Source organism: the organism of the source record quoted next, unplaced genomic scaffold (assembly GCF_019419815.1).
Source record: "Pyrus x bretschneideri cultivar Hongxiangsu unplaced genomic scaffold, Pyrus_bretschneideri_v1 Contig48, whole genome shotgun sequence".
Taxonomy (NCBI): domain Eukaryota; kingdom Viridiplantae; phylum Streptophyta; class Magnoliopsida; order Rosales; family Rosaceae; genus Pyrus; species Pyrus x bretschneideri.
Window position 1 is genome coordinate 23,159 of NW_025999785.1, and position 20,921 is coordinate 44,079.

The following is a 20,921-nucleotide window of genomic DNA, read 5'->3' on the forward strand; positions in this document are numbered from 1 at the left end:
GAGTGGGCTGTCGGGATGAAGAGAGGGCTGGCTGCGGGTTATGGAGAAGAATGGGTAAATTGGAGGCAGGGACGAGAGAGAGAAGAGGGGAATGAAAAATAGAAAAGGTGCAGCTGCTACTACCAGTGGCTAGGGTTTTGTTGATCTTTATAAATAGTTTAGTCATATAATCATAACAAAACAAAACCTGTTGCCAAGTTGGTTTCACTGAAACTTTTTGAGCTGGAGCGCATCGATTCGGTTTGACAACTTCGGTTCGATTTTTTTTTTTTTTTTGGTTTTCAATTTTTCAGACCCACCCCTACTCGATATGGTGGTCATAAAAAATTCCGATAAGTATAAACAAATGCTACAGCAAATCAACATTGAGCATACTGTACATGTGGAAGTGGACGCGGCATCCAAAAGGGAGAGATTCTTGTCTCATTCTATTTCCTCGTAGAAAAAGTTTTTTCTTTTCATTGATTTGTGAATCTCAAGCCAATGACTACGCAGTAGAGGCGGAGAATTGAATGGAAGCCATATGTTGATATTGGTGTGTTGCCATTGCCATGTGTATCTCATGTCTTCAATTAAACTACTTGAGCAATATTTGACTACTATACAGTGTAATTCACTTCACTTAACTCGTGGGTGGGCAATGGGTCGATAACTCGACATGGCCACGGGGAGCTAACAGTAATTTCAAACAAAAGACGGTGAAATTTGAAAACTAATTTAAGCCGTTCTTGTTCAAATACTAAATAAATAATGCTCTATTTAGCGTTGTCATTTTGCCGACCCTAACCAAAAGATTGCCACATTGCTCAGTAGTTCTAGGTCAAAAGTCATACTCTCTCTCTCTCTAAAATTTCCTTTACATGATTTTCTCTGTCTAAGAAGGGGGCTAAAGGTAAGGTTAGGAATGATGATGATTTAGATTACCGAGAGCTTTTTTTCTTTTTATTAAATTTTTACGGTGGTAACAGGCTTTGATTAATAATTGTTAACTTATGTTGATAAAATAAATTATTTTTTAAAAATGGTATAGGGCCATGCGTTTTACCGTCTTTGGTTCCTTCCTTCCTTGATGGTCAAACTTATAGGAAGGTGTCTTTCGAAGCTTTCGAGGTGAATCTCTCTCTCTCTCTCTCTCTCTCTCTCTCTTCCTTTCAGCACCACCTACACCCCACCCACCCACCCCCCGCTTTAAGTATTTATTCATTCTTTCTCACTCTGTCACTCTCTGCACCCTAACCCTAAATTCAAATTTTGAAAATACATGCATATATGTGTGTGTGTGTGTATATATATACGTATTGTACATATATATCTAAGAATATACTCTTCTTCGTGTATTTCTATTGGAGATATATGCGTACGTACGTGCAGGATGAAGAAAATGATACCATGGAGTTCAGTGGAAAATATAATAAGGAGAGGTAGGGGGACTGAGAGGCAGAATTGACAAAAAGCACTGAAAATGAAAGGGAAGTGTATATCTGAGAAAAATGGATTTGAAAGCCTGAGTGAGTATAATTGAGAGATATATATAGTATAGGAATAGGAGTTAGATTTTCTGGCAATCGATCTGTCCCTTTCAAAAATGACTAAATTATTGAAAGAGAATGAAATTATAATCAAACTCATCAGACTCGCAGACCCACCCGGAAGACAAGGGTTAATGTCCTCGCATGGGGGTGCAGGCTTCAAGCCTCTCTCTCATACAATATCTCTGCTAGCTGGCTGCATGCCATATACACATATATTGTTGTTTTTCTTTCACTATATATATTCCTTATACAATAATTAAGACTACTTAAGGATTTCATCCCATATCTCCGCCTAACTTTCTCTAATTGTCTGCACTAATCAAACTAACAGTGTTCTTCTTCTTTTTTTTTTTTTTTTTTACAAGCGTGTGAGTCATATTCATATATGCATACATGATATAAGTATATATGGCGAGATAGTAGATAAAGGTAGACAAAGAGATAGAGAGACCCCCGTTTGAAGCGGGCCGGGGGAGCAGATCTATGATTAGGACGAGGGGATAATATATAGTTAAATAATGTGACATGGTTGGATGGAATGTGAAAAAGTTATGGGTGTATTTGTTTGTAAGCAGCAGAGACTCAGAGTCAGAAAGTAAAAGAAGAAGAGAGAGAAGGCAGATGTGCTGCAGGCATGGGCCGAGGCAGAGGCAGCGGCAGGGCAATGCAATGCTAATTGCAGTGAAACATAATGAAACGAAAATGAGAGAAAGATAGTACCAAAAAAAATGAGAGAAAGAAAAGTTAAGCTTTGGTGGAAGGGGATATTGCTAGAGAGAGATTCTACTACGTACGAACAGGTTTTTCACAACAAGCAAATTAAAGAGAGAAAGACATATAGAGTTACTGTCATGCATCACATGAGAAAAGTTAGAGAGAGAGAGATTATTAACCAAATACATGCACCATATGGAAAAAATTTCAATGCTACGTAGTATTAAATGATAAGAAAAATAAATGAGTAAGATGAAAAATTAGAATATCTAACAAATGTTGTATAGAAATTGTATCTAACAACTAAAACAAATCGTAACATTAAAGCTGGACCTAGTATATATACTTTTTTCTTTATTGAAAAGAATATTAATATTCTAAGGTAATTGTTATTAGCACTCCAAAAATCTCATCCTACACTCATCACAAGTGTATTTTTCTTTCTAATTATAGAAAGTTTGGAGTGCAAAATGAGATTTTTGGAGTACCAATAATAATTCCCTATTCTAATCTAGATTAAAGAAAAAATATTTAAACTTAAAATACAATGAGTTGAAGAAAAAATAAAAGAAAGTAAGTGAATTTTGTGAGAGAAGAGAAGAGAAGGGAGAGATTTTAGGTTTGGTAAAATAAAAGAAAGCATAAAAATTTTGTGATTTTTTTTCTTTTAGTGAACAATTAGAGAAATGACTGAAATATATGGGTCGCCCAAGATTAGAGAGCAGACATGAGAGCATCCCTCTCCCACAAATGGTTGAGAATATCTCGTTGATTACACTCGTTTGGAAAATCCTTTTAAATGACTGAAAGGGTTTTAAAAAAAAAAAGTTTTAGAAAATAATTATTAATAAAAATGCAAGTTAATTCTGGAAAAAAATATTTGAACTGCTTCCTACAAGAAGCACCAATTAAGTGAATTTTGAGATATTAATTGGTGTGTACACATATAGGCCTTGTTTGGTATGAAGGATTGGATTAATAGAGATACTAATCATGCATCACATGAGAAAAGTTAGAGAGAGAGAGAGAGAGAGAGAGAGATTATTAACCAAATACATGTAACATATGGAAAATTCTTCAATGCTACATAGTATTAAATGATAAGAAAAATGAATGGGTAAGATTGAAAATAGAATATCTAACCGGCGTTGTATAGAAATTGTATCTAACAGCTAAAACAAATCGTAACATTAAACATGGACCCAATATATATACTTTTTTCTTTATTGAAAAGAAATATTAATATTCTAATCTAGATTAAAGAAAAAAAATTTTGAACTTAAAATACAATGAGTTGAAGAAAAAACATTATATGCCAAAACAAATTCACCATTTACAAGAATTAACAAAGATAATATATTTCAAGAGGACAAGTGGAAAAGGAAATGTGGTCATGGACAGCTTGCAAGAACGGAACAATGTAATATGTAATATCTATATGTGACTACTTTGTTTTGGGAAGAGATCCCCTCCGGATCTCTCCCACCAAATTCTAAGGATACAGAGATCTAGACTCTTGAAATTTGATTAAATGATTACAATTATTATAATTTTTAGAGAGGTTCTACGTTTGTAGCCGTTGGATCAAATTTTAAGAGCCAAGATCTCCGGATCCCTAGAATTTGGTGGGAGAAGGAATCTCTTCCCCTTTGTTTTAAGATTACGAGAGCACTCATGGTCATAGTCTGCATGTATATTAATTAATATATATATATATATATATATATATATCTATATGTATGTATGTATGTATATAATATGAGACCCATGCATGTGTTAGCCAGTCTCATAATCTCCTATGATTATAGCAACTAATTAATTTGAACTATCTAGCATCCACATATAATAGGCTCCACTTGATGGATACACTACCAATTATGGATATACGAACACCTAAAAGGTTTAATTAGTTTATACATTCATTCTAAGTAGTAAACAATTGTAATGGAGTTCATTTAAAATATTAAAAATCAAATTCAATAATATTTTTTTTTTCTTACTCTCGGACGTGTACCTTTTTATTAGTATTGTTAATTTCTCATCTGTCAGTCAATGCTTAGCAAGCAATTCTTGGTACATAGGTCTAATTATATATATATAAAAAAAAATGTATGAATTGATTTGTTAACTTATTCAGCGCGTTTGGCATCTGATTTTCATTTGTGTGTGTACTTAAACATATTGGTGATATTATTGTTTTAAGATCCTTCACAATAGGTTGGAAAAAGGGAGTGTGACACCAATATATTGAGTTCATATAGAAATCACATTTTTACAATGAGTTGAAAATTTTGAGTGTGATTAAACTATATTTTAAACTCGTGAATGTGATACTATCAAACGATTGGGTTCTAGAATATAGCTCTCACAATTATTGAACTAACAATAATATAACAGTAGTATTATAAATATTAAACTCAAATTCCCTAATTCTTATACATAGGTATCTAACTCATTTAAAGTAACATGGAAAACCTAAGCTAGACTCAAATAAATGATTGGATCTCATCAGGACGAAAGATGGAAAAGAAAGTCCAAATTCCAATCCACCGATACGTCATTTTGTGTTTTTGGATATTAACTAGTTAACTAAGATTTAATGCAAAATTACAGTATCACCCAGCTCCACACCACCCCCAACGTCCTATTGTCGTTAATCTTATAAATCAAATAAAAGATCTTGCTCTTGTATTTTATAAGCTTTTCACACATCTTTTTGTAATTTTAATTATTAAATTGGATATATCAAATGAATTTAACGAGTATAATTAAAAAGAAGCGTATAAAAAGGATGTTGTGTTTATCATTTATAGCAGACTTTTAAGAGAAAGGGATATCTATTTTTTTTTTAAAATGAAGAATAGTTGTGGGACCCATATCATATCGAACTTCAACGATCTGAACCTTTTATTTTTCAAGTTGCACCTTTTAGATCATACTTGCAAAATATTTGACATATTTAATTGAGTTCAAAGAAATTGACGAATACTTTGTTGTATAAGAATCAATGAAATTTTATTGTAATAATTAAATACGCAAATGACTTTTTTGCAAAGATGACATATGAATCAAGACTTACAAAGTCAACAATTCAGATCTTTAAAATTTGATATAGAATAGGTCTCACAATTAATCTCTTTAATGCTCGTTATTTATACATGTGTAAGAGGTCGAGGAGGCCGTACGTGTGAAAGAAGTGGAAAGGAAAGAGAGCGAGTGTTAAAAACTTTGTATATAAATGCTTAGGAAGAAATGATAGTCATTTTCAATTGATTCTAGGTCTGCAAATTTTTGACCTTTCCTCCTCTCTATGAGTCCCACATACCGCCATGGAAATGGAGCCTCTGTCTTCTCTCTTTAAACAATAGTTGTTCCTTAACCAGTTGGCCACTTGATCTTCTTTTTCTTCTTCTTCATGCATGGAGTACTAGTTGTCTGATCATCTCTTTTCTTTAACTCAAATCATTTGAGATGGGTTCCATGAACTGGTTGGGGTTCTCTCTTTCCCCTCAAGAAGTAGTTCCGGCTGATCCAATGATATCCGAGGGTGCTGATCGTCGTCGTCATCAGCACGGCCAAGATCTTCATGACTTATCTGACCAGACCACCACACCAGTCTCTCGCTTCGGCTTCAATTACTCTGATGAAATCTCCGGTACCGATGCCTCCGGCGACTGCTTTGATCTCACTAATTCTCATGACGACTCATCCGCCACTACTACTGCTCCTAAGCATCATTCCCTCAACCAGCTCCCTCCATCTTTTGGAATGCTTCATCAAGCTGCGTTCAACTCCCAAGGTTTGTCTACCCCCTTCCTTCCATCCATACAAACACGTTCGTTTCTGATTTCTTTTTCTTTTTTGTTTTTTGGATGAATGACTTTTTCTTCTATTTCTTTTGTCCTGGAGCTAGTTTTCATCATTCGTAAAAATTAAGTTGTAAATTTTAATAATTAATTGTTAATTGGTTCTAGCTACCATATTTTAGCAGGTGCAGATTGGAACATGAACTCATCGGATAGCACCAACTACAAGATCACATCAGACCACCTATCTATGCTGATGGGAAGAAGTAACTCATGCAATACCCTAAACCTTGAAAACCATCATAATCGTCATCATCAACAGCCAAAGCTCGAAAACTTCCTGGGCCGACACTCTTTCATTGCGGATCATCACGATCACATCCAGAGTAGCACTAATTCTGCGCATGGATACAATAATAACACTGCCAGTACTAGTACTACTGACTACATCTTCTCCAGAACCGTCTCTTCTTTGCAGCTTCCATTAGAGAGTGCCGGTCCCACAGATGTCATCAACGGAGACGGTCCAGGCGGGGACATTAATAACAACAGTAGCAGCTCGAATATTGGGCTTTCAATGATCAAGACGTGGCTGAGGAATCAACCGGCACCCCAGCAGCAAGAGATGAACAAAAACGATATCAATGGCATCGGTGTCTCCAACACAAGTACTAGTACTACCGCTAGTACTACCAGCGCACAGACTCTATCGCTTTCGATGAGTACTACCGCTAGTACTACCAGCGCACAGACTCTATCGCTTTCTATGAGTACTGCAGGTGCTACCACTGCTGGAGATCAAACCTGTTCGTCAGATCGAGATAATAATAAGCAGACTGCCGCTGTAACCACTACTCAGTCTGGGATCGATAGCCAGACTAGTACTTCTACTGCTATTGAGGCTGTGCCCAGAAAGTCCATTGATACATTTGGGCAGAGAACTTCTATATACCGTGGTGTAACCAGGTAACTATATAAATAAATAATTTTATCTTATTTCTTCATTTACTATTTTAATTAATTTTTGGATTTTGGGGGTCTAATTAATGTTTTAAATAATTAAGGTTCTACTTTTTTCAATCTATGCGTACACACAGGCACAGATGGACTGGTAGATATGAAGCTCATTTGTGGGATAATAGTTGCCGAAGAGAGGGACAAACTCGGAAGGGAAGGCAAGGTACATAATCCATTTTAATTTAATTGTTGGATCTTTTAGGAAAAAAATATATAAGATTATTTCGTTTCAAGTTTAGTTTATTGATTTATTTAATTAAAGACGCATCATGCATATCATGTTTTTCTTTAACTAATAGTGCTGCGTTTCTTTTGTGCGTTTCTTGATCTGGGCCGCCTTTCCATCTCAATCCTCTTTAATTTGCAGTTTATCTGGGTACGTACAGTTTAAAGGTCAATGCCTTTCTTCACATGATTTTTTCCCCTTTCCGGATCTGCCTTTTTCTATGATCAAACTGAATAATTAATTAAATCCATAATCCATAGGTGGTTATGACAAGGAAGAAAAGGCAGCAAGAGCTTATGACCTAGCAGCATTGAAATATTGGGGTACCACAACCACTACAAACTTCCCGGTGAGTTATAAAACGTAAAAAAAGAAAAAATTAAAGAAAGAGTTCCCACTATTCGAACAAATAATTAAAAGGATTCATGTATGTCGATCGATCATGTTGCCTATTTTGTTTGTGCAACAAAATCTGCTCAATGTGGGCCATTGATATTGACATGCGCACTTAGGTTAGCTTGGAAACTGGGGAACGTGTTTCGACTATATATTAAAAAATATTTCTATATACTGTATACACGCCCAAGTCCCAACTGATATTAAGTATCCTTAATATATAGGGAGGGAAGTGTCAAATATTTACGCAAGTTAATCCCAGAAAATTAAGTATCATTAATCATATATTGTTCGCCGTTGTGAATCTTGTGATGTTATAGATGCATGCATGGCTTTGATTGATTATTATCTAATAATCATGAGATGGATAACCTCTGAGTTTTCTAATATTTTCGATAATTTGAAATAATACCAGATTAGCAACTATGAGAAAGAGGTAGACGAAATGAAGCACATGACAAGACAGGAATTTGTTGCATCTTTGCGAAGGTACGTAAATACATACAAATATATAAATGACCATGAAGCTAGTGGCATCATATCTAAAAACTATGCCATCAATTATAATTCGCTTTGGAGCCAATTAATTATAATGAAATTGCCGATTTAATTATATGTACTCCATGAATTTTCTTGCTGCAGGAAGAGTAGTGGGTTTTCTCGTGGTGCATCCATTTATCGAGGAGTAACAAGGTAATGCAACAGAGTATGCATGTGACGCAATTAAATATGATTTTGATTTGAAAATGCATGGAGGCACCAATTGTGAGTAGCATTCAGTCATCAATGTGAAGATCGGTATTCATATGCATGTAACAAGTAAGCCCTAAATATTACATATGTATAGTTTGTTCATGTAATTAATTTGGTTGCATGTGCAACAGACACCACCAGCATGGGAGATGGCAAGCAAGGATTGGAAGGGTAGCAGGGAACAAAGATCTTTACCTGGGAACCTTCAGTAAGTTCAATTTCTTTTTCCTGCAATGTTAGTTTTAATTTGACCTTGAAATTAATTAAGGTGCTGATGATAACTAGCTTTTTTACTTTATAATTTCCTAATGAATTTCCACATATATATATATATATATAGGTACTCAGGAGGAAGCAGCAGAGGCGTATGACATCGCAGCCATAAAATTCCGGGGACTAAATGCAGTAACAAACTTTGACATGACTAGATACGACGTGAAGTCGATTCTGGAGAGCAGCACATTGCCCATTAATGGTGCTGCGAAGCGACTGAAAGACGTTGAGCAGGCACATCACCAGCATCAGCATGAGATGACTCTACTGGCTGACGGACACCACAGATCAGCGACGGACGATCAACGCGAAAAGCTGATGATGATGACTCGTAGTACTAGTACTAGTAATTGTCACGATCAATATCATCAGCAACTGATAAATGGCGATCATCATGGAATGAGCGTAAATAACGTCTGGCCAACTCTTGCATTGACCCAGGCCGCCGCCGCCGCTGCTCATCAGGCCGTGGCCCCGCCTTTTGGGATGCCTTATTACTCATCAGTGCCATATAATTCTAATGGCGGGCAGAGGGTTTGGTGCAAGCAAGAGCAAGACACTAATTCTCAAAGCTTTTATCAGCCGCAAGATTATCATCATCAAGATCTTCATCATCATCAACTACTTCAGTTGGGAAGTACCCACAATTTCCTTCAGCCAGTCAACCTCCTGGGAAATAGTACTACAACGGATTCTATGGAACATAGCTCAGGTTCTAATTCTGTCATATATAATGGTACTACTGCCGGAGATCACGGTGGCTATATGATCCCTATGGGGACGGTTATAGCTAATGGTCATGAGAATAATAGTAATGCTTTTGGAGATGGCAGTTCCGATCATGATCAGGTGAAAGCGGCGCTAGGTTATGAAAATGTGTTTGGCTCAAGTAGTACTACTACCGCTGCGGATGCTTATAATCATGCAAAGAGCTTGTATTATCTTCCGGTTCAGGCGCCGCAGTCATCATCAGTTTCATCAGTAGGCGTAGCGAAGGGAAGCAGCGAGTATAACAATTGGGTGCCAATAGCAGTTCCAACATCTACTAACAATATGGCTCCTTTCACAGTCTGGAATGACACAAATTAACGCGTATACGTTTCAAATGGATGGACGGTCGAAGGGAGGACGTACTACTGGTCTGGTATATTAGGATGGGGATTAAGAAAAGGATGTATAAATATGGAACGAATTTCCTAATTTTGATTTTTCATTCTGCATCTGTGCTAGTTACTAGATGATGATCACCTACTTAGGTGGGGAAGATAGGCATTTTGTTAATTTGGTCTTTTGTTACTAACTTAATTTGCAGTAGAGTCCTCTATGCAAATTTTGCAAGAGTCTATCTGAATTCAGAAATAGCATCTCTACTTAGCTTTGCAGTTTTGAATAACACATGTATTTCATACATTTGATGCAAAGGTCGATGGAGTTTTAACTCTTCTAGTAGTGTTTCATACAAATTAATCTCTATGTGAAGAGATGACCAAAATAATTGAATTACGTGAATTTATACACAATCAGTTACATTAGTTGGGAAGTGTTGTTCTCGTAGGGTTTTGGGTAAGAGATCATCAAAACATACACAACGTGAAATGTGGATTATTTCACCTTTGGCCGTTTTGTGGACAACAATGCTTAATAACAAGGTTTAATAACAAATATTCATCATAAATTGGAAAGAGAATTCGACGAAAACACATTTCATTATCCATGCATGCATGCACTTTTGTAGTTAGTAGTTCCACGATGAATCAACAAAAGACTAATGCTAGGTAAACTAGATTTATAAATTAAATTTGCAAATTAAATGATGTGTTACCAATAAAAAAAAAAGCACATTAGTCAATATTTAAAGTAATAATTCAATCATCAACTTCTATGTCATTTAGTTAATTTTGTCTACAGATTTAGTCTCTCTAGCACCCTTAACAAAATTCAATGGATGATTATATAAAGAGTAATGCTAGGGAGATCAAATGTGTAGATTAAATTTTGTAAACTTAATGACAGGAAGTTGATGACTAAATTATTATTTAGGTGTTGATTACCACACTTTTTTCTTATTGAGGACACATTATTTAGTTTGTAAATTTAGAACTCTGGTGTATGCTCATCATACACCTCATTATCTGACACGTGTCCTTTCAACTAACTATGGTTAACTTTATTATTAAACGTTCCTTTTCTAATTTTGAAAAAAAAAAATAACTATGGTTAAGTGAAAGGACGAGTGTCAGACAATGGTGTAGCCATGAATTATTCGGTTGGTGGGCTAAGTTATAATTATTACTATGAAATCAAATTTTAATCTTTTGTTGCCTACGTAAAGTTATATAATAGCAAACTTGAAAGCAATAATTTGAAGCAAAAAAATTGTACTATGTTTTTTAGGCTTCTAGCCTTCAAAGCGCCCAACCATGAGATTTAAAATTTTCATTTGTTAAGTAGAATATGTTTATTAAAAATCATCTAATATCCCAAAAGCTTAATATTTTTAATGTTAAAAAATCAAAACTCTCCCTATGTTATAGCTCAAGGGCCTTGTACTTGGCTTGGCTCTGCCAATGATGTCAGATAATGACATGTATGATGACCGTACATCATAATTCTTAATTATGAACAAAAATACACTCTTTAATTTACTTAACATTACCTTTGTACAAAGGGAATTAACAAGAGTAACATGGAGATATATACACGACAAATAAGAAAAATAATAATGTGGCATGAAAATCGAGGAGATGTTTATTTATAGAAATATTTTATCAATTTTGGTTTCAAAGAGAGCCAAGCCAAAGCCCCCGTGGGAACTGGGATTGCATTGGAGAAATCAGCGGAGCACCCGTGCCTTCTTGGATATAATACCACAAAATCCCCCCACAACCACAGCGTAGATCTCTCTCTCTCCCGCACCCTTATCCATGCAAAAATATTTCTTTTTTGGGTAAATGGCATGCAGCAAATGTTACAACCCCGGCCTTAGGCCCCCATTAATGAAGAGCTTTAATTCCACATCACCTGAGGAAAGGTAAGACTTTTGTTATCTTTATATATAAATTCAAGGGATTAATGAATAGTGTTTTTTTGTGTCGCAAGTTTCATAAAAAAATGAACAAAAATACTTTTTAAATAAAAAACTTCAAAAGCAATCCAAAATAATGCATTAAATATGGTAGGGGTATTTTCATCATTTTAACAGCATTTTTTTAATAATTAAAATTTTTTATACAGTTTTTTTATATATATTTTATTTTAATAATTAGTACCTCACAATAAGCTAGCAATAATGTGATTCAATCAGTTGTTATTATTTTCTCTATTTTTAAACACATTCAAACATCTTAAGAGGTGTCTAATGCCAGTTATAAAAAAATCTTTCGCACATGGATAATAGTGTGATTAAATTAGTTGTTAAATGATTATTTTTTTATTTTATTTTAACAAGCAATATTATCTACACTAAGGGGAAGAGTGTGAGCTTAGTTTCACAGTGACTAGTAATAATGTGATTCAATAAGTTGTTTATTAAATATTATTTTCTCTATTCTTAATATAAATTCAATAGAGACAGATTTTATTATGTGGATTCAGTTGCTTTAATTGGTTTATGAGGGGTTTATTCTAGCATGATATAAGATTATTCATTTACTTCAAATATTTAACTTTTCTTTTGTCAATTTACTCATATAAATACATTTAAAATGTCTAAGTACCGCGTAGTACGTCGTGATTCAAAAAATGTCTTTTGCACGCTGGTGAGCGTGTGCATAAAGTCTAGTTACAACTAAAGAGGATCCAACCCCTCCTCGTTCCTATATTCTTTTCTTCCCAAACCATGCGGTCTTGCCCTGTTGTTTATAATAGGATTCTATTCCCTAAAAATTTTCTCTCCTTTCCTCCTTTCTTTTTTGTTTTTTTTTATTTTCATAAAGAAATCAACACAAAATGAATGTTGACTTGACGATCGTGACCGTTCAAATAATAAGGAAAGGAAGAGGAGTAGAATTTAGAAGAGAAAGAATCATACTCTTTTTATTCTCCTTATATATTAGGTTTACATAAAACATCATTCACTCAATTTTTTTTAAACTTCGCACACACCTTTATTCATTTTAGCCATTAATTTGAATAAATTAAACAATAAATACTAATAAAATTAAAATAATTGTATGCGAGTGGCTAAAAAGATGGCCTAGTAATGACCTTATATATAGATAGAATAATAAAAACTTTCACCATCTAATCTTGTAATATTATAGGATAATATGAACTGTCATTTTATCATTTTAAATATGATAATGTTAGAGAGATCAAATTTCTAAACTATGTTTTGTGAACCAAATAAGGTAGATGTTGATGATTGGATTACTAGTTAATTATTTATTAAAATACTAATTTTCGATTGATGACACATCAATTAATTTAAAATTTTGATCATTCTAGCATTATCCTTTTAAATATCAATTATGTTAAGATTGAACCAAATTCAGAATCTAGTCGAAAGCTTCGTAATAAATTATTAAACCCTGCACCTGCAGTGTGCTGCTGCTGCATGGATGCCTCATGCGTGTCTGTGAGACAGACTCTTACTTATGGAACCATATCTCCTCTGGAACATTGAAATTTGATCTAACGGCTACAAAAAGAAAATTTTTCTAAAAGTTATAATAATTGTAGTCGTTTGATCAAATTTCAATTATCCAGATTATTTAATCCTTAGACTCAGTTCCTTTGAATCAGGAGGGGATACGGTTCTTACTTATCTCCTCCAAATACAAATACAAATAGAATCATCCCATAAGCTAACAGGTTCTAGGAATGCTCATTCTCGTCTCTTACTTTTCTCCCGCGGCTCTTTTGGTTGGGGGGGGGTGGTCCGCTCTCCTCTCTAAATTATTTTCTTAGCTAATTAATTATTAATGTATAGAAAATTCACATCGAAACTCCAAACCCTAGCCAGTAAATAAATAAAAACTGTGTTTGGGATTCAAACCTTTTTGACCTTTGACCACACCATTACCATGCACCATCTCTTCGTTCCACATCCCTCTCCCCTGTCTTCTCTTGAATAATATAATAATAATAAATAAAATAAGAAAAAAATAATAATGTTCGAAAGATTAAAATTTTAAATTAAATTTGTAAATTAAATAATTTATTAATAATAAAAAAAATAAGCACGTTAATCAACGTTTAAGTAATAATTCGATTATCAACAAGTACATTATTTGATTTACAAATTTCATTTAAAAAGTACTTGGGATTCCTTAAGTTATAACTAAAGCTTCTTTAGATATATTTCTTGCGGTTGAAGTTGAATTTGGAAGCACAGCTATATATATCTTGGATTTAAGTGTTGGTTGTCACTAATTGGTACTCCGGCGCCGAGTTGATCTTCTTCCTTCCTCACCATGCGTAATTATATAGGTGCCAATTAATTATTAATACATACTCTCTCTATATATTTATTTAGAAGTGCATGCATGCATGAACTTGAATTTATAAATATATATATATATATATATATATATAGGGAAGTGTTATTGGTACTTAAAAAATATCATTTTACACTTCTCATAAGTATATTTTTCTTTCTAAATATAGAAAGTTTGGAATGTAGAATAAAGAATTTGAAATGTCAATAACAATTACATAAATAAATAAATAAATATATATATATATATATAGACATAGCATGGATGGGAACATGCTTTTGCGTGTGACTGAAGGTGGCTGTCTTCCCACGTGAACCACCTCCTCCCCCTTGACTCCTGACCTGAACATGTATATATCATATATGAGATTCTAGTTTTACGTGGTTACCCCTAGTTGCATACTTGGATTGATTATTTGGGTAGGCAGGCTTAATGTATCCATCCTTGTTTTTCCCTACGAACTTGGATGGCAATTAATATTTAACACTGCAAACATTTACACTCAAAAGTTTCATATTACAGTACACAACACCACCAATGAAGCAATGAGCCAAGCGTTAAGTGCACATGTTCCTGCAAACCCAACAAAAGAAGAGTGGTTCTTAAATTTTTAGTAAATTATAAAAAACACCATCACAATTATAATTTTTATATATAAAAGAAATTAAGGAAGTTCATTAGGACGAAAGGAAAAAAGGTTAATGAAAAGGACTTCACACATTTTTAATAATTTTTTTTTTTTTTTGATAATAAGGACAAAAATAAGAGGCAGTGACATTATTGTATATAAGTTAGTCTGGAGCTGGTGGCATAAATATGTTGACCTATGGGTGGAGTCATTTTTTCATAACCGACTGTTTCTTAAGAAACAATTGCCTGCACCACGAAACTTCAACTTATTTTATAATACTACCTCCGCCTTCAAGCTTTAACTTATTTACAATATTGCTACCGCCTCTTGTTCTTATTATTAATAAAGTTCATTAAGCGTAAATTAAGCTTGCATGATGTTCTTCCAAAGTTTTTAGTTTAGCGTGTTTAATTATGAATGATCAAGTGTAATGTTATCTTGACATTGTGGTTCACCTTCAAATCAGCAAAATCAGCCCTTTACAGCTTTAATTGATCATCTACTACTAGTTAGCCGGGTAAAGGATTTGTATATTTACCACTGTGACTTGTGCAAGAACTTGCAATTTACAAATTTGCGAGGAGGAGAGGGGGGCCTCATTTTTTGTCCTTCAGGTTAAAAAGGAAAATGAAAAAGACACACAATCTATACCTTCACTTGGTACTTGGTAGCTAGCCAGCTGCAGGCCAATTGCAAGAATACAAGATCGACAAAACATATTTTCCGTGGCAAAATTCATTCATATATAGTATAGCGTATGTAAATGTGATTTAAATTTAATATCACACGCCACCACTCAATGAAATTAACATGCACGCCAAGAATACTATACAAGTATACATACAGTACTCAAATAACAAATAATGCTAAAAAGCACAGTATTCAGTACAATTCTAAGGTGCTATTATAGTCATAATTTGAACACAGAATTTCCTTCAATTTTCAAGCACGCTTATTTGAAGAGGCGTCTGCAACTCTTGATGTCTTAGAATGTCTGCTGACCTTCTGTTCGACTCCCAACCACCTTAGGATATGTTGAAAAACTGTTTTGTCCCGTAATAGTTCACGGTGCCTTGCAGCTATTGCTACTCTTTCCACTGCAGCAAATCCATCCGCCTGTTTGATAGTAATTAAGATAGAAAGTTCGAACAAATTCGCTCAAATTCTGAAACCATAATAATACTTTGCAAATAAAACTTAGCAGGAACTATTGAAGAGAGCATATATATTAACACTGGGATCATAGGTCGGATAGAGCACCTTTGCTGACTCAGCCGGAACTGTTTCATCTCCATCCACATAAGAATACTGAGGCTGGAAAGAAAGAAATCGTGTAAATCATAAAGAGGACAGGTCATAAAAGCATTAACATCCCAGGGGTACATAATCTTTGTCAAAACTGGATGCTACTATTTGATTAGTAGCTGGATAAAGCAGCAACTGGATTAATCAGAAGTTAGAGGTGCAAGCAAAACAGGGAATAAGAGTCAAGGGTTGATGCGTATAAATGTACGTAAGGGAAATAACAAGAAATGGGAGAGTAACGGTGAATAAAAATAGTGCAGATCATAGCTTCAGAGTCTGGATAATGTTGAACAGCGTGGGACCTAACATTTTCAAAAATAAAGGTGCACGTGTACAACTCTCTTTAACTATGATAGGCTTCAGACCAATGACTACTTCAGCGATCAGAAATCAAAGGACGTATGATCTAGGCTGTTTAAGACTTTGAACCCATGGGATACCTACACACACAACTTTTTGAAAATTCAAGATTTCACAAACAGTAAATAACTCACTATTGAATGGCATATTTCAGACAGGTCCTGAATTGGAGCTGTCTCCGAACCGTAGCTGCATTAGTAAATATATATGTCAGATGCACTACCAAATTCACAGTTGCATAACTTGATAGGGAAATGATACAACTTATGAAGGGAACAGAATGGTGCACCTTCTAGATTGTATATTCATCAAACCATTTTTTTTTTTTTTTTTTTTCACAATGTCAAACCCTGAGAATTTCCATTTAAATTAGTTCTGCTAGTCAATTGCAAACTTAGTTCTGCCTGTGTGCTATAATAAAGGTCTCTGTATCAACTAAGCAACCAGTCATACCAAGGATTGCAAAGCCTGTTCACATGTTTCCTGTTTTGATTTAAGTATGGGTCCAGCTGCTACTTATTTTGGATTTCTATTCCTTTTAAGTATTCCTAATTCATAAAGTAGTTCTCTTACATACCAAACATCAAAAGGGGTGTCGAACGATGTGCCATATACGTTATAGAAGCTGACGCTATCTGGTAGTTTAGCACTGTTCAAAACTTGGCGAGTCTCAGCAGCCCATCTGAGAATAGAACAGTTAAATGGCAAATCTACCGTTTCACCATCATAATTTAGCTGCATTGAAAGAGATTGACATAAGCTCTGGCTATTGATTAAGAGAGAGAGAGAGAAGTCATGGTGATATCAGAATGTGCAGGGAGACGAAACCCGGACAACAATTGCATCCCGAAACTACTATTGTCCACTGGCATTGGCAACATGATTAAACGTGTTACTAGATAAGGTTGTCTATAGTGCTGGCATAGTGTATCCTTCTTGAGCTCTGATAAGTACTGGATTTAATTATATTAAATGTAAAATTGTTTTCCAAAATACAGTACAACAGCGCACGAGAAAGCAAGACATGCCTCAATAATCAAAGCACATGAAATAGTTTTGTAGCAAGAAAAATCTGAAAAGTGGTACCTCATTATATTTCAATGCTTCTTCAAACAAGGGGATGCTTTCAATTGGGCCATAAGACTCCAAATCAACCAAGGTTTCCCCATCCGTAGACTTGTTCCTCCAAACCTGAATTTCGGGCGGCCTTTTCCAATTAAATTTTGGATTTGCCAACATCTCATAGATTGATGGACACTCAATCAACTATATGAGAAACAAATTTATTCAGGTTTAGTTCTTCCTAATAGCAACATCTTGTAGAATAAAAAAGAGTAAGAACTGAAAAATGTAGCCAAATACTTGTTATGGATGAAATGCTATAAAGAACATTAATTTCTTTATTATTTTGATTGGCTGGAGGGATATGCCCAACTTCCTTAAAAAGGAAAATAGGTATGCAAGTCAATTACATATTTCAAGAACGGCATTGAGAAATTCTTTATGGTGTTCAAGTGTTTAAACCAAGTGATTTCTAGGTTCCATTGTGAAATATGTTGGAGATTTTCTTATACACGGTTAGAGCGTATTGAATTGGATCAGATCAGCTGAAGGGTGCGTTTCCCAGAGAAACTCAGCCTTCATGTGTTTTTTGTCACTTCTAGTCTTTCATTTGTATTTTCTAATATATACAGACTCATTCACAGCATGTCATGCTTCCATTTAAGATACTAGGTTGCCAAGAAAGATGATCGCATAATTAACTTTCCAATTATCTAGTTTAAATACAGTCATGAAGCCAAATTAGCTTAATTTAACGTATTACCAGCTGGTGCATAGTCCACCTTGATACAAAAAAGTAACTTCCCAAGCCTTCAACAAACTGTAATCCAGTTAAGAGAGAATCATTGATGCATCCTGGTGCACCTGTAATTTGAATTTAATTCATAATCAACAATCAGGGATGAAAACACAAATATTGCGGTATTGTCAAATGCTTTGACTCCCAGTCTAAGAAGATTAAAGAGATGTTAATCAAAAGAGGCTGAAAGGGAATGCATAGTATGGTTTTCTAGCTACCTGAGAAGATTCAATGGACAGATTCCAATAAGTACCGCTGACATACATTAAAGATTATGTAGTCCAAATACGAAGACGAATGGCATAAAAGGAACTACCTTGAAAAGGGCAAGCTATGCAGATCCATTTACTCACGTACTTTGAAAATACCTGCCGAAGAACGATTTGCCTCTAGTGAGAAGAGGAGTTTATATTTTCTCCATATTTTGATGAAAATTCATAAACTTCAACTAGTCACCAAGAGAAAGTATGCGCACATCAGTATGGAGTGACATAAAACATGTGACTAGCAGTCCACCCATTGAATGCGAAATTATATTTACTTTTCTACCCCCAGAAGCCTTGTAAGCAGTTTCCAGTTTCACCTTAAGACCCTCCATTGACTTGTCAATTCTGCCAACATAATACCCACGGTGGTCAGATTATTGGAAACAAAGAACCAAATTGTCAGACATTGTTGTGATAGTTCAAATACCAGAAATGGTTGCTTGCATACATTTACTATAGAAACTCTAGCCACCAAAAGAAAAAAACAGTAACCAGCCGAAAAAAAGTTACCTAGTGCTTTGTCGAAAATCATATCCGTATCCAAACAAAGTGGTTCCCTTCTTATACCCACACTCGACAAGCATATCAATCATATCATGGAACTGGTACACCTCTTTCAAACGTATCAATTTGACAAACTGGAAACATGAAGAAACATAATATAATAAGCTTTAATTCAGTGATGTCATAACCAAACTATGAAAATATCCATGGGGACAAGTATCATTCTTACCCAGGAAGGATCCAGAATATCAATGGCATACAGGCCGTAATCGTCATCTGGGACCACAATTTCAGTTTCCTTGTCTAGCGTTTCTGTATAACCTGGGAACGCAAATGAGTCTAGTAAGAGGCTGATTCTACACAGAAGTAGAACATGAAAGGAAAAGTAAGAAAATGATAACAGATGCAAAATTGATCTGTAATTTAGCTAGAATAACATGTTTTAGCCATCTTCCACGATACAAACGGTAGGAAACCAACCTGGTGGCGGTTGGATTTGATGCTTCATTCATGTTTATGAGCAGATCATACAAACTAATCTTGAAGGAAAATGATAGCTCTTGAAATAAAATTTTGACTTGGCTCATAAATTTTGAATGAAATGGTGACATGATAGATGAAAGTCGAAACATGTTTGCATGGTCTCGTCCCAGTAGAATACAAGTGAAGATGTCTTAGCAATGAAACGGTAAATCTTAACAATAACTAAAAGTATCATGTCATGCATGGTCTCTTCCCAATCCCAGAAGAATCCAGCAAGCAAACAGTGAGAGATGAGATGATTGACAAAATCCCACACTAGTCTGTCTAGTGTCTTGTCTCTCTTTCCTGCATGCATTTTGGTTTGGTTTCCCAATTGCCACCGACCCAAAACAAGGTTCTCAGTTTCGAAAAATATATAAATAGAGAAAGCAACCTGTTTGGGGATTGTAGATAGACCAGAGCTTCTTCTTGAACTCCAAGTCAGCCAATAAGATCCGGACCCAGACCCGTGTGTCGAAGCCCAACTTCCTCCTCCTGGAGTGCAGAATGGAGCCTCCGATGCCCGACACCAGCAGCACCGGCTCCACCTCCACCTCCGTTTGAGAGGAGGTGCGGTTGTCATGTTCAAAGTCGAAACAGGGGCAGAAGCACTGGCCTGGCATGGATATTGGTTGCCCGTGTTCTCTTGTCTTGTCGTCTCCTCTAGCTCAAGGTATGCAGAGTGAGTCAAAGTGACAAGTACCGAACGTAATTGTATAATGTTGTGTGCAGAAATGATGGATGAGTCCGTTATTGGGAATGAGCTCTTGCATTTGTTTCAAGTGAATATTGAAGGAAGGAATATTCAAATCCTCAAGCCTCAAGCCTCAAGCCAAGGATAATTTTGAGTTTGGTTTCACTTTCACATGTTGTGTGCAGAAATGATGGATGAGTCCGTTATTGGGAATGAGCTAAAAAATGGCTTCAAGTGGAATATTGAAGGAAGTAAGCTCTTGCATTTGTTTTATGCCTTCTTCCTCCTTTGTCTCAATGGTCGAGTTGTTGTACCTAACGGTCCAAGCACGGCACCTCCACTGCCAATTCAACTCAATGCTACTCGTCCTACACACTACAGACTACGACATCTTAGAAGCACATGCCAAACGAAAATCACACTGCGGCATCCTAGAAGCATATACTCATCTACTATATATTTTTTTTACATTTTATTTTATTAAGGAGAGAGGAAAGAGTTCAAATCTATCACAAAAATTTAAGAAATAGGAATTTCAAAATTTGAACAAGAGACGCATAGGTACAAACCTATCCACCAATATATTGGACAATTACTATTACTACTCATCTTCTACGCCTTAT

At 35.1% G+C, this 20,921-nt stretch overlaps 2 protein-coding genes across 3 annotated transcripts; one reads left to right on the forward strand and one right to left on the reverse strand.

The window, feature by feature from the left end:
- The first annotated feature begins 5,537 nt into the window (after positions 1-5,537).
- Positions 5,538-10,085, forward strand: LOC103951943 (AP2-like ethylene-responsive transcription factor BBM1). Its single transcript, XM_048568603.1, has 9 exons — positions 5,538-6,045; positions 6,238-7,018; positions 7,150-7,232; positions 7,437-7,445; positions 7,556-7,644; positions 8,107-8,180; positions 8,334-8,384; positions 8,576-8,652; positions 8,785-10,085. Exons 1-9 carry the CDS (start codon positions 5,718-5,720, stop codon positions 9,804-9,806), a joined length of 2,514 nt encoding a protein of 837 aa, XP_048424560.1. The 5' UTR covers positions 5,538-5,717; the 3' UTR covers positions 9,807-10,085.
- A 5,497-nt stretch (positions 10,086-15,582) lies between these two features.
- On the reverse strand, positions 15,583-20,893 carry LOC125469940 (phospholipase A(1) LCAT3-like). Of its 2 annotated transcripts, none has more exons than XM_048568188.1 (11): positions 19,999-20,893; positions 19,312-19,403; positions 19,089-19,216; positions 18,788-18,923; positions 18,629-18,680; positions 18,277-18,377; positions 17,538-17,642; positions 17,029-17,186; positions 16,586-16,640; positions 16,047-16,100; positions 15,583-15,902 (listed from the first exon to the last, which is right to left on the reverse strand). In XM_048568188.1, the coding sequence occupies exons 1-11, from the start codon at positions 20,225-20,227 to the stop codon at positions 15,729-15,731; spliced, it is 1,284 nt and encodes a 427-aa protein (XP_048424145.1). In that variant the 5' UTR covers positions 20,228-20,893; the 3' UTR covers positions 15,583-15,728. The 2 variants fall into 2 exon arrangements, with proteins under 2 accessions (XP_048424145.1, XP_048424144.1); XM_048568187.1 differs by having other exon boundaries at positions 17,538-17,717.
- Between the last annotated feature and the right edge of the window lie 28 nt (positions 20,894-20,921).

What these genes read in the sequence shown, in the direction of transcription:
- LOC103951943 (XM_048568603.1), top strand. Translation starts at nt 5,718, where the DNA reads ATGGGTTCCATGAACTGGTTGGGGTTCTCTCTTTCCCCTCAAGAAGTA. An exon ending in TTTGTTGCATCTTTGCGAAG is followed by an intron (nt 8,181 to 8,333) that starts GTACGTAAATAC and finishes TTCTTGCTGCAG; the next exon opens with GAAGAGTAGTGGGTTTTCTC. An exon ending in TCTTTACCTGGGAACCTTCA is followed by an intron (nt 8,653 to 8,784) that starts GTAAGTTCAATT and finishes ATATATATATAG; the next exon opens with GTACTCAGGAGGAAGCAGCA.
- LOC125469940 (XM_048568187.1), bottom strand. Translation starts at nt 20,227, where the DNA reads ATGCCAGGCCAGTGCTTCTGCCCCTGTTTCGACTTTGAACATGACAAC. An exon ending in GATTTTCGACAAAGCACTAG is followed by an intron (nt 18,924 to 19,088) that starts GTAACTTTTTTT and finishes TTATGTTGGCAG; the next exon opens with AATTGACAAGTCAATGGAGG. An exon ending in TTATGTCACTCCATACTGAT is followed by an intron (nt 18,681 to 18,787) that starts GTGCGCATACTT and finishes GTTCTTCGGCAG; the next exon opens with GTATTTTCAAAGTACGTGAG.